General features: G+C 49.1%; 1 protein-coding gene across 1 annotated transcript in view; it reads left to right on the top strand.

Moving 5' to 3' along the window:
- The first annotated feature begins 3,094 nt into the window (after window positions 1-3,094).
- The window catches only part of SLC22A3 (solute carrier family 22 member 3), a 31,056-nt gene continuing 20,611 nt past the window's right edge, over window positions 3,095-13,539 (top strand). Inside the window, exon 1 of the mRNA XM_083830003.1 lies at window positions 3,095-3,763. Within this exon, the coding sequence (XP_083686129.1) occupies window positions 3,350-3,763 (414 nt within the window). The 5' untranslated portion in view covers window positions 3,095-3,349. The remainder of the gene's footprint in view (window positions 3,764-13,539) is intronic.

Raw genomic sequence — 13,539 nt, forward strand, 5'->3', positions numbered from 1 at the left:
TGGTCCAGTAGAAAGGCAGCCCCTTCTCCTGGCATGGAGGGCTGAAGAAAGACTGGTGTAGGCAGTCTCCTGGCCCTAGGATGAAGTGACACGGACTGGTTTTCACCCCTGCTGCTTAGGACTGTCTAGCCTGTAGCAAACTTGTCTGCGAGACAAAAATTTGGTGCAAAATGAAGCAGCATCAAGCAGTCACATAATATGAAGAGTAGTAGACAACTGCAGAGTCTCGCTCCCAGGCCTTCTTTTACTTAGCAAGAGGCATATGTCCGTAGGACATCTAAACTTAGGTCGTGCTTTTCTGTGTAATTTTATCATGGAAATGATGCTATAATCTCGGGTGGTGTCTGCAAATTGATTGATGTCACTGCCTCACTGCTTATGTTGTCCAAAAGAAGAACATTGAGGTTTTTAATTGTTTCTCTGAAGTACTGGTAACAATTATCCATGGTGTTGCACTAAAGCTGGAACTTTCCAGGGTTTGATTGGGGTAGCTCTCCAGGCTAGTATAAACAGTAGTCTAGTGCCATGAGTAGACAGGGAGCGTATGTGTCTTCTCCTTTAGACTACGCAGTTTTCATTCTGTTTTTGAAATAGGTGTGACATTTAGGGGTCTAAAAACAGCTCCAAAGATGTTTGTGTTTGTAATCTAGTTGTTCTTCTATATCTCTTTCTCCTCTGCTCCCCTTTCATGGCTCCTTCTGCTTCTACTCTTTCCCTGGCTTGCTGCCTTTCCACTCTTCCCCTTCCCTCTTTCTGTTCACTTCTCTTCATCTATTTTTACTGCTTCTGTCTTCTTCACCAGTCAACATCTTCCTTAGCTATTTATTCCCTTGCTTATCTCCCAGTATCAAAGAGCATAATTTTTTACTGTATGCGTAGGATAAAATGCTTAGAATTATGGTTTGACCCCAAGATCTGTCCTCAAAAGCATTTTTTCAAGAGGCTACAGTTGCAGGCTTTGTATACAAACCCACCATCTTTCCGTTCTCAGATGTGTTCATCTCTCGCAGCACGCAAAGTTCAGCTTCCAGGAAAGCCTCAGCAAAAATGGGAATTGCTTGCTGTAGAGTAACAGTAATACATAATCTCATGCACCTCTCACTGAGATATTTAAATTTCTTTCAGAAACCGGAGTCCTGCGGCACATTGATATGGTGGCAAATACTGATAAGCCGTTTTTGGAGCAAGAAATGAAAACGCTAATGAACACTACGGACTTAAGGTCACTTTGACACTGTCTATACCAGACAATTGAATTGACTTTACTGAATGAACCTTCACATCTCCCAGGAGCAATTACAGTGGGGAATGTTAGGAACATTCCCAGATTTCCACTGCTGTGACATCAGCGCTGATCTACCTCAGCTGCTAATTTTCTGGCAGGCTGTGGTGCACATGTTGTGCCTAACTGGAGCATAATGGGTGAGATCCATGAAATTTTGAGATCCAGCTACTAGACCATACGTACTTTGGGGAAAGAAAGCAGCTCCAGAAGCAGTGCTTAGATATTGGACCAAATTCTCACTCAACTGTGTCTGGTCTAGCTCCACCGATTAACTGATGGTTTCTTAAACAGGTGAAAGCTGAGCCTGGCTGTGCTGTTACATGGCCGACAGGGGACCAGCCCTCATGGTTCAGAACTGAGCCAATACCTGAGAGGGTTAAAAGCCACATTTCTTGTTGGGGAAAGGCCGGAGAAGCCATGGATGTTTGATACACCCTCAAGGGGAGCTGTGAGGGTAGTGCACAGGCTGTGCTGACACCTGCACCAGGCTCTGTCCCCATTTGTTTGTCTTTGTGGAGGTCCCTGCAGAGACGACCTCCTCCCTGGTCACTGCGAGCTGTCAGAATAAGCCACCTCACCTTTGACATCCCAGCATGATCAACCCTCAGTTGGGATAAAACAGCTTCTCTTGTTTGAAACCAGCCGTCAGACTGTGTCCCTTTTCCTTAGACACAGACCTGGACCCAGCGGTGATGTGTTCATGACCTCTAAGTTTGACTGCTGCAAAACAGTATAACCAGGAGCCAAACAAAATTCCCTTGAATGCATCTTCTGATGCAAGCACAACAGCTCTTCTCCCTACAACACACATCTTTGCCAGGCTCACACCACAGCACTGGTCTTCATGGTGGTTACAAAATCCATGTCAGATAGTCTGTACAGTGATCAAAGCCTTCCTTAGATGGGATCTAACTGTTCTGGAAATTCTAGTTCTACCCAAAACCATAGACATCCATGGTCAAAGCTACAGGCAACAAGAGACAAGGGATTTCTGGAGATGTCTTTCATCAGTGCTGGCCCTGTGTTCCTTCCTGCAAGGGAAGAGGAGGGTTGTGGACCTTAAAATCCCGAGCAAAGTGCAAAATAACTGTTGTTGCCACTGATCTCATTCAGGGCAACAAGATGTGCCCATGAGCACACAAAATAAACCCCAGACTTGGATCTCCTTTCCCTTCTCCCCCGACTCAAAAAAACAGCAGAACAGAAAAGTGAAATAACTTGTTTTCCATTCATTTCTGAGGGAGAGAAGGGGAAACTCATAATTTATCTTTTAAATATTTGGGAGATTTTGTGAAAATAAAATGAACGAGGTCATACAGAAGCCTTTTCTGAATAGGTGTAGCCAACTTAAAAAAAAATATTCCTGTATTTTGGACAGGAGTAGTTTGTGAGCCTCACTTTAATTACACTTTAAAAAGGAAAGACTTGCAAATTAAATCTGTGGGGGAGGTGAAGGGGTGAAGTAGAGCTCTGGCAAAGTAAATAAACATCGCCGCAGTACTCACTTCTACTTGCCGAAGGAAAGGCTTTGTGGCTCACGTTGAGACAACTTTCCTTCTGTCCCTGCTGCCCCGCAGAGCAGCGGCATCCCTCACCGCTGCTTTCAGCAGCAGCCCCTGGACTCCTTCCCACTCAGCTCTCTGCTTTGCCCTTGCACCCGTGTACTTACCGCAGCCGGGGTGGCAGCGGGCATTAGCGCCTCACCCAGCCCTAAGGAGTTAACAGGTTTTATTACACGATCTGTTTAACATTCTGGATAAAAAGGAAACGCACGCCCCTCCTCTCCTTCAATATGCTCGTGCACTTTAAATCGCGCTGCTCGCGGGCTGCCTGCGAGCCCCAGGCCGCCAGGCACGCCACGAGTGGCCGGCTGGGCGTGCTCGGGGACGTGGGTGCACCCGTGGGTGCTGCCTCACCCCGCCACGGCTCCGCTCGTGGTGCTGGGGCTGCGCACATGAGCGGCGAGGACACACGCACGGCCGTGGGGAGCCAGCACCGGCTGCCACCGCGAGGCGTGGGAGCGAGCCCTGCCACCCCTCCGGGCACGTCGGGCTGCCTCGCACCATGCCCTCGTTCGACGAGGTGTTGAAGGAAGCCGGGGAATTTGGACGGTTTCAGAAAAGAGTCTTTTTCCTCCTTTGCCAGACCGGCGTCACTTTTTCCTTCCTATTCGCCAGCGTGGTTTTCCTGGGGCAGGCGCCAGGCAACTACTGGTGCAGAATCCCTGGGGCAGCTGAATTAAGTAAAAGATGCGACTGGTCACTCGAAGAGGAGCAGAACTTCACCCTGCTGCCCCTGCGCCTGGCGAACGGCTCGGCCAGCGGGCAGTGCGAGCGGCTGGACATCTCCTGGGACTCCTCCACCAGCTGTGCCAGCCCCCTCGCCCACAGCCCCAATGTCAGCACGGGCAGCCCGCGGCTCACAGCCTGCCAGGGCAGCTGGGTGTACCACCAGCCCCGCTTGTCCATCGTCAGCGAGGTAAGGAGAAGCCCTGTCCTCCCGTGAGTGCCTCTGTCCCGGGGCAGGGTGGAGGCAGGGGAACGGGGCTGCTGCTGTAAGGCATGGGGAAGGGTCTCTGCTTCGGGCGCTGCTGCTTTTTCTTAGCGGGTGTGCTCTGGTCCAAGCCACAGACAGATGGGGAGAATGAATAAGATCAAGTGTCAGGGTCAGGCTTCTAGGGAAAGGTGAGCTGAGCCTCACGGTGTCTCTCTCACTGGCTCTGCCAGCCAAATGCCCCACGCAGAGATCGCCCTGTCGCTGGGGGGACGTCAGGTTAAAACTGTGATGCCCTTGCAGCTGAGGCTAATAATGAAAACTGGTGGCTGGCTACCCTTCTGAGGTCTGACAGGAGCCAGGGGAGATGGCTGTGCTTTCTGAAGAAGAAAAACACACATTTGTGCCCAAAGCCATTGCTCTGCTTTTCCTGAAACGTCTCACTCAGAGTACTGCAGGCTGCCTGTTACCACTGGCAGTAGGTGCTGGCAGACGTGGTGGCTTTTTATAAGGCACCGAAAGGCCATGAAGATGCTGACCTAAGAGGTAACCAGTGCAGGCTGCAATCAGGTGGTGGCTGTGCTGTGGTGTGGCTCCAGCACGCGGTCTGCTCACCAGCAGCACGTGCTTTAAGGTCATCCTGACAGTAACTGCCACTGGTGTGGTGCTGAAAAACCAGAAGTGTGTTTCGAAGGGTTGGGTCGGAAACAATCCAGGTACTCTGCAAAATGTGTCAGCACAGCCACGGGCTCTGGCTCCTGCCTGTCTCACGAGCCTCCCGCATTAGCTTGTAACTTGGTGCTTGCACCGGAGCCGTGCCCTCCAAGACACAGAGCAGGGCACAGCAGACGAAGTCCTGAGCAAACACTAAGCAGAATGCGGTGCCTGTCCCCAGGACACCCAGCCAGGACACCCCTGCTCGCGGCCTGCAGGTTCTTCAGAGCAGAAATTTTGTGCCCCGAGCACTGCACCTGATCTGAGCAGCTTTTAGCAGGCTCTATGCATAAATAAGAGCAACTGGCTGGCCCTGGAGTAAAGTGCCTGCACTGGTTTTTGTGTGCCATTGCCGAAATCTGGGCTGCTCTGAGGGCTGTAAGAGTCTCGTGGGGAGCTGGTGTCAAACTTTGGTCCCTGGGAGGGCAAATGCTGGTGGGGCCATGGTGAGGAGGTTGTGCTGCTGCCTCCCAAAAACTCTGCTGGGGTCAGGGGAGTTTACGTCCTGGTGTCTTTTACCTGGGTGAGCTGCGCTGACATTCCCCTCACAGCTTAAAAACCAAAAGATCAGGCGATTCCTTTACTTTTTTTTTTTTTTCTTTCAATTTATTCCCCTTCAGCCTCGCTGTGGCTGGAAGCATGTAAGTTGCACCCAAAGTGTTGTGCTCACTGTCTTTTATGGCAGCTGTTCGTGCATCTAGCAGTCGCTGTGATTTCCCAGCAGCACTGAGCCTCTGGGTATGGCTTAGAGAAAACGAAACCAGTGCTTGTGTTGCTGTAGTGAATGGGAGTGAAAGACTGAGAGTTCACTGGCTTTTGTCCAGCTGCACCTCCCTTTCCTTGTCCCAGGAGATGCTCCAGGGCCACGTGGAGGGGAGGCGAGATGTGGGGATACTCGGGGAAGCGCTCCCCACCTCTGCTCCCAAAGGGGCACGTTGGCAAAGCCAGAAAGGACCGGGCTGTGAGGGTAGGACTGCCTGTCCCCTGCACCAGGGCAGCAGGTCCCCCATCAGTGTCACCGCTGCTCCTGGAGGGGCTCCGGCTGACCGGGGTGGCAGGGACATCTCGGCCTGCGGCACTTGGGTTCGTTCACAGTTGTGCAACATTTGCCAGACAAATTCCATCCCACGAGGCTCAGTTCTTTTATGTAAAAAGGAAACATGTGGCACACGCATCCCAGTTCAGTTGCTTTGAAATCAGCTATTGAAAGGAACTCAATTATCTGATAATGTGTTGTTAATGCAGATCTGTGCTCTGCTTAATCAGATCACCAAACTAGTCTTCTCTTTTCCCAAGTGTCTGCTCGCAAATGCATCATTTTGTCCATGTGTGTGCAGAAATGTTTGTTTCTTTCAATTATCTCAAGATTTCTGGCACTTTATGTCTGTTGGAATTAACAGTGCAAGTGACCAAAGAGAGAAAGGTAGAAGGAAGGATGAGTTACATGGAAATCTGAAGAGCACATGTTCAGGGAGAGAGAGGAAAAAAAAAAAAAAAAGAGGGGATACCGAAGGAGATCTTCCAGGCTTGTGGCCAGCACAGCTCTGGTGTGGATTTGCAGCATGGCAAGGGAGGCAGAGGGCAATTGCAGGCATGTGAAACCTTCACTGGAAGAAGATGTCACTTCACAGCACAGATCCGGCAGCCAAAGCACAAGCTATTGCAGCCCTGAGCTCCCCGAAGAAGCTAGATCTTACGGCTGCAGGGACAGACTTATAAGGAGATGTGAAATGAATGATATTGCAGTACCTGACGTCACTGCTCTGATTTCTGTGTAACCAGAGGATGCTGCTCACTAGCAGCTATCTCATCTTAGGTGGCTATCTGTCAGCAGGTGCTTACAATACCATCATCAGAAGGAAATAGAGGAAAAAGGGGGAACATAGACTGATTAAAAAGCCCCTGCCACTTTGTCAGCAGTACCTGAGACACCTGTGGCTGTGGGAGCCCTGAGTCTTAGTGATGGGGTACAGCGGGGTGCTGGCAGCGTACCAAGGCTTTCCTTCTTCCTCATTTGAGAAGAGCAAAATCTATTAAGAAATTATTATAGGAGCATTGCTTGGCAAAGCCAGTTAGCTAGGTCTAGTGACAGGAGAGAGAGAGCAACACTAAAAGGTCCCTCTTAAAATCCTCTGATCTCCAATGGGCCCTGAGAGCAAGTCTTTACTTCTGCACCCAGATCAGGGTGGGAGTCACCCGCTGGCACTGCAGTGCCTGAAGTAGAGTTGAGCAAACTGGAGCTTGGATGATTTAAAGGCTCTGAGATATCAGCAAAGGCTATGCTATGTGTGAAACTTGGCAGAGATCCCGCCAATGCGGTGCTGTCACTGGTGGTGGGTCTGAGCAGAAGACTGAGCCCAGTCGGCCCTCTGCTCCCATTTAACTTGGTGGGGTCTGGTGCAGCTCCCCATAAAACTAGGAGATGTCACTGCATGCATCAGTGTCCTGGTTTTGGCTGGGATAGAGTTAATTTTCTTTGTAGAGGCTAGTATGATGCAACATTTTGGGTTTTTGATGAAAATAGTGGTGATAACACCCTGACGTTTCAGCTGTTGCAGAGCTGTGCTCACACAGAGCCCAGGACTCTTCTGCTCCTGGCGCTGCCCTGCCAGTGAGGAGGCTGGGGGTGCACCAGGAGCTGGGGGGGACACGGCCAGGACAGGCTGTGCTGGCCAGAGGCGTGTCCCACACCACAGGGCACCATGCTCAGCAATAACAGCTGGGGCAAAGGAGGAGGAAGGGGTGAAGTTGGGAGTGATGGAGTTTGTCCCCCTGAGGAGCTTCTCGGCACGCTGAGCCCTGCTGGCCCTGGGAGCAGCCGAACCCCTGCCTGCCGATGGGAAGCAGCGAGTAGATCCTTTGTTTAGCTTTGCTTGTGAGCCCAGCTCTTGCTTTACCTGGTGAACTGTCCTCCTCTCAGCCCATGAGTTATTGCACTTTTACCTTTCTGATCCTCTCTCCCTGTCCCTCCTGGGGACAGTGAGTGAGCGGCCCAGCTCACCCCCTGACCCCATAACACCTGAAGGGTGCTTCCTGCCATCCCCTGCCAGGTGAGCCTGGTGGTGCTCGATGACGAGCATCCCCACTGCCTCGGAGAGGGTCTACTACCTTTGTGAGCTGTCATACTGTTTGGCATTCAGTGCAGCTCATTTGATCAAAACCAGCCAGTCATTGCAAGACTTGCAATGAAAGGCCACATGTACACAGGACACACAGAAGTCAATAAGCCTAATTCCCCCAGGAAACTGTGCTGAGTCGTTGACCTTTAATACTGCCGGGCTTTGGCACTGTGCACTTTAGTCCTAGCAGGGAATATCAAGCACTCTGCAAAAGGTAAGAGTCTGCAAAGTGGTAGGTATTTTATTCAGACTCTTTCTGGCGACGATGATTCGTGCAGGCATGCGCATGAATTACAGTCACACCTGCAGGCTGGGTTGTCTGGCTGGGCAGAAGATAGATAGGATGAGGAAAGTCTATGCGCTCATCAGCAGCTCCAGCACAGCTGGCATAGTTGGGGCTTATTAGCAGCTCGGCTGGCAGGAGCTCAGCAGAAGGGACCAATTCCAACGTGCCCTGTCTGCAGCAAGTCTCCACGCTGCAGATGATGTCATTTGGAGACCTGGCGATGATTTATTGCCGAAGTGTGAGGTCTGAGGTGGACAAGTGATCAACCAAACATATCCTGTTGCACCTGTTGTGAATAAATCTTCTCACTTCTCTGCTTGCCAGCTGTCTCAGAAAGCAACGGTCAGCCAACATTTGCAGAGGAACCTGCAAGCAGAGCAGTAATGTTTGTCTCAGAGTTCTTGCAGTCCCTCAGAGCAGGGGATACTGTGGCAGTGCTGCTCAGGGTGGATAAAGAACAGCTGGTCCTTTTGCTCTCCTCCTCTGACACAATAAACACCACAATTCACCCTCAACGCACTGATCTAGTATAATTTTCATTGGCAGAGCGGGACCCTGCCTTATTTCTACCGTCAGGGAGGGATTACTATTAAGCGGTGAAGCGAAGGGGAAAAGGGCAGACATGAGCAGAGAGAGAAGCAATTGCTAAATTCCTTATGAAACTCTAAGCTTCCCTGTATGAGAGGGGCTGGAGTAGTTCCCTGCATGGGCTACGTCAGTGGGGTCATGTTTCTGTCACTGCAGTTGAGCCAGCTGAGACTGGCTGAGGGTTTGAGCCTTGAGTTTTCTTATTGCATTTTGGAGAACTGCTGTTTGTTTAGAAGATGATACATTTCTCCACCCCCTCTTCCTTTGGCCATGGGTAGAGAAAAGGGAAAGACACAGAAGGTTTTCTGTCCTAGGAGGCTCAATGATAACAAAAGATAACAATTTGACTGCCCAGAGGATGGAAGAGATGGGAGAAAAGTTGCTCAGCAACAAATAAACTACTGTGTGGATCTCCCCAGTTTTCCTATAACAATGAACCCTGTCCTAAAATCTTTGTCACTTGGAGTGGGAAGATAAACTAGCCTCTGTTTGGCCACTTGTATGGATGCCACTCAACACGTGTGGGTTTTCCCTGTGCTGTTGGAACTGGGCTGATGGATCCCTGTAGATCTCTTTATTGAATAAAGAGTTTTACCCATCATTTTGAAATTTAATTGTGACAGTTAATAAAAGCTCTTCCAAACTCCTACTCAAAGGTGCAATGTTTGAGGAGCTTTCAATGACATGTTGTCTTTTAAGGCAATGAATTTCTGTAGGCAGAGGTGTGCTGAAGTATTCTGGAACTATCTCAGTGCATAAGTCCTCTCAAGTACAAGGAATTATAAATTTGCTGTTAGTCTGTGTATCAAAGTGGAATGGAAAACGTTTGCTTCCAGCTAGAACTATGGGGAAGTGAGAGGTTGCCACAGCTGCTATATTTGCAGGTCATTAGTCATGTATGAGCATTTCTTCTGTTTCGTCTCAACCACTTCCCACTCCTTTTATAAATATTGCTCCACTAATGAAATAGAGAGGCCCAGTGCAAAACCTCTTCCTTCTCACAGAGAGATCTAGCTCAGGTGGTTTGCTGCTGCTTTGGAGATCAGCAAAGTGCACCAGCGTCACTCCTTCCAGTCACACCACAGGGCGGTGTGCCCTGGGATTTCATGTTAATGCTCAGACCCCCAGTGGCACTGGGATGTCCTTCCGAGCAGTGGATGCCGAGACAAGCTGTGGGCAGTGCTGTTTTGGGTGCGAGCACTTGTGCAGTGAGGCACCTAGCTGAGAGCAGGGAAATGCTGAGGAAGGAGACGTGCCCTTAGCTGGGCTGGCTGGCTGAGCTAGCTCACCTCTTGATTGCTGTGAGGAGATGGCAAGGCTTTAACAGGCTCTAGATGTAGCCAGTGCTACACATGTCAACAAGTAGGCTTCAGAGCAGGGGAAAATAACCTAAATTTTCCCTTCCCTTCCCTTCCCTTCCCTTCCCTTCCCTTCCCTTCCCTTCCCTTCCCTTCCCTTCCCTTCCCTTCCCTTCCCTTCCCTTCCCTTCCCTTCCCTTCCCTTCCCTTCCCTTCCCTTCCCTTCCCTTCCCTTCCCTTCCCTTCCCTTCCCTTCCCTTCCCTTCCCTTCCCTTCCCTTCCCTTCCCTTCCCTTCCCTTCCCTTCCCTTCCCTTCCCTTCCCTTCCCTTCCCTTCCCTTCCCTTCCCTTCCCTTCCCTTCCCTTCCCTTCCCTTCCCTTCCCTTCCCTTCCCTTCCCTTCCCTTCCCTTCCCTTCCTTCCCTTCCCTTCCCTTCCCTTCCCTTCCCTTCCCTTCCCTTCCCTTCCCTTCCCTTCCCTTCCCTTCCCTTCCCTTTCCCATTGCAGTAAATGTTTTTACAATTAAATTTCAAATCTATGGAGCTAAGGGGACTGAATGCAGTACACGGTGACATTCCCTTTCTGCTGCATTGTCCTGAGTGAGCTTGAATAAGGTGGTACAGGTTAGTGTGTCATCACTAATCTCTTCAGAAAGATCACATAGCTTCCTATAAGTTTCCTGTATTTTCCGACTTCCCAGAATATTCAAAAAATTGACTATGTTGCTAGCCAAGAGCTGGTTTCAGCTGTCGCCTAAGTCATCTGAGACTAATGTTGAGATGAAAGAGTGTTCTCCAGTAAGCACATTTTTCCCTGTATGTTTCTGGCACGTGTTCTCCCACCCTCTTTCATGACTGCTTATTCACTGCCTGTTTATAGTGACGAGGGATCAAATTATTTAAAGACTAAAAATATACTTTGAAAAAGGATCAAAAGTACATGCTTCCAACACAGCTTTTAGGTGTTAGAAGTTTTGGGCTTGAAATTAACGACAGATTTTAAGTGTTTTTCAATGTTTTTATTTATGGATTTTGATGTCCGTGTAAACATCATCTCATTTTGACATTGCTTTAGCAGTTCAGTTATAACATGAGTTTTTAATTTTGTTCTCACACTCATTTATGTGTGTTTCTGGCAAGGCAGTAATGCTCTTAATTGGTTCCCTGCTTCCTCTTTGACTGTTTTGACTTACAGGGGTGAATCTTCTCTCATGACCATCTTCTGTAGGAGCAATCAGAAGTGTCAGAGGACTTTTTGCTCTCTCACTCAGGCAAGCCTGTGAGGGCTCTTACATCTACTCCTGTATGAAGCCCTCTCTGCCAATCTCCCAGCCTGATATTTCTCTCCAAGGTCTTGGTATGACAAGGAGCTGATAAGATGTTTGTGAGGTGCTGGAGTGATCTTAACCTTCAGGAGAGGCTACTCGCTCCACAGGCCACGAGCTCGATCTCTCTGTTTTTCCTGAGGATTGCCAGCAGAGATGTGTGAGGACTCCTCTCTGCCTCTCTTGGGGAATGACACTTCCAGGCTGACTCCACAGGTTTCTGTTGGAAGGAGAATAAAGCGGTGCGAAGGTTCATGTGAAATCATGTTCAGAGCTGGAGCACAGGTGCAGACTGAGGTCCCATGAGAGCAGCGGCTGCGCTGTGCCAAAGCTCAGCCGAGCAGCAGCATCCAGCTGCCAGCTCAAACGCATTGCTGTGCTCGAAATGTAGGCCTAGCTGGCCAGAGGAGATGTGCCAAGGCCCTGCTGACGTGGCGATATACACACATCTTCACATGTAAAACGAGTCCAGCATCTGCCCAGATGGTCCCTATGGTGTGTAGATGGCAGTGCCAGCACGGGCCCTGGCTGGGGGTCCCACACTGGGCACACATCCTGTGAGGTTTCTGGCTTGGTACAGCTAGGTCAAAGAGGTTTCCTGGAGCTCATCTGAAGCCACTCTTCCTGTTTGCCCTCTCTGCCTACTTCTTCATGTGGTCATTTCCTTCCCCGTTACACTTCAGCAGCACACTTTTGAAGCCAGCACTTACTTGTTGCTAACTTTTAACCCTCTGGTAACCTTTGCAGGTGGCCTCAGATGCTCCTCTGAGAGTCTCAACATGTGCCGTCACAGTCAATTGCGTTGCTGCTTTAATTTAGTGTTTATTCTTATCAACAAACTGTTTTACAAAGCCACATCCTTTAATGCTCTTTCCTAGGACTCCCATAGTTTCCAAAAAGCAAGAGGTTAAGCAGCATTTGAAGTCCGAATGTGCTGCTCTGTATCTAGGCTATTTTAGGAAAGCATTGCAATAGCTCTTGAATATGATAACGGAGAAGAGGTTTCATTCCTCCCAGAGGAAGCTGAACTTTCTGCGGCCCCTGGTCGAGATTTACAGAAGTGGAAGCCAGATGCTAATGGCCTCACTTGCTGAGGGGTGGCTAGTCAGGCTCACCAGAGCACTGAGGCTGACACCAAAGCCATGACTTTGTGTACAGTAGGTGGGGCTGGGATATCCATCGGGTTGGGAACCTGTGGGTTTCCTTGGCCCAAGTTCCTGCTGGTTGTGAGAGCCAGCTGGAAGCTGCAGTTCTCAGTCACAAACTTCCCAGATCTGTGACTTCAAGAAAAGCAGAATCCCACAAGCAAACCCACATCCTGGACTTCCAGTAGAATCATCATAACTAAAAACAGAAATCTGTCATAGTTACTGTCAGTGACAGTGCAAATACTACGTTTGGCACCAAAACTAAGCCAGATTCAGGCTCAGTGAAACCTAAATCTGAGTGCCTGTTGTGTCCTTTGTGTAGGCACCTCTGAAATCCCAGGCCCAGGTAGTACTCACTGGGCACCAAAACAGGCAAATGGGCTAGGACAGAGCTGGGGCTGGCACCAGGACATTTCAGAGTCTGGAGAATTGTGGGTGACAGAAGAGGCTCTTAATCTCTCCAAACACCCCATGGCCACCCTGCCGAGGCACAGAACTCGAGCTCTGTTGTTGAGGTATGCATCATGCTGAGTACAAATGTGACACACTGCATGTGCTCCAACATTCAGCACTTTGTTAGTGACAGAAATATTTTTTTACAGCTCACGTATGAAAGCAAAAGTGGTGGCAGCTACTATTGTCTGTCGCTTCCTTTGGCTTGAAGCTGCACTGTTCCTATAAGGTTTCCTCAGGTATGGATTGAAACCTCCCAGCTCCCATATGGACTGCAGAACTTGGCAGGCAGCAGTTGCTTTCTACTTATTCTCAACAAACATCTAAAATAATTTCAAACAACATGTCTGGATAACATTTATTTTTAGTTTCACTTTGTTTTTCTTCCTAGTCTCTTTGTCTTCCTCCCTCTTCCCCACATCCCCCTGCACTCCACCCCTGCCCATCCCTATCCCTGCTAATGAATTCTTCAAACACGCATCAATCTACTGTTGTGTTAAAAAGTAAAAAGTGTGTAAAGTTATGCCTACTGCAGTATAACGAATATAAAAGTCAGGGAAAGCTACACCAAAAAAGCACATATTTAATATGCCCAAACTGACTGAGATCTGCTTTCAGTTTTCTCAGCAGCCACATGTTTTTGCTTTTATCCAAGAGGCAATAAGAAAAATAATTAAACCATTTCTATAAGCTGCAGTTTTTGTTAGCTATAGTTGTGCACCCTTATTCTGCACTAAACAAAGTTGTAGCTTTGCCTTTGCCTTGGCAAGTCTTAAGAGTGTTGTGTTTGGTTTGCATAAGAGCAATATTTTTTCTCTATTTTTCTCTATCTG

Source organism: Anser anser, assembly GCF_964211835.1.
Source record: "Anser anser genome assembly, chromosome: 3".
Lineage (NCBI taxonomy): Eukaryota > Metazoa > Chordata > Aves > Anseriformes > Anatidae > Anser > Anser anser.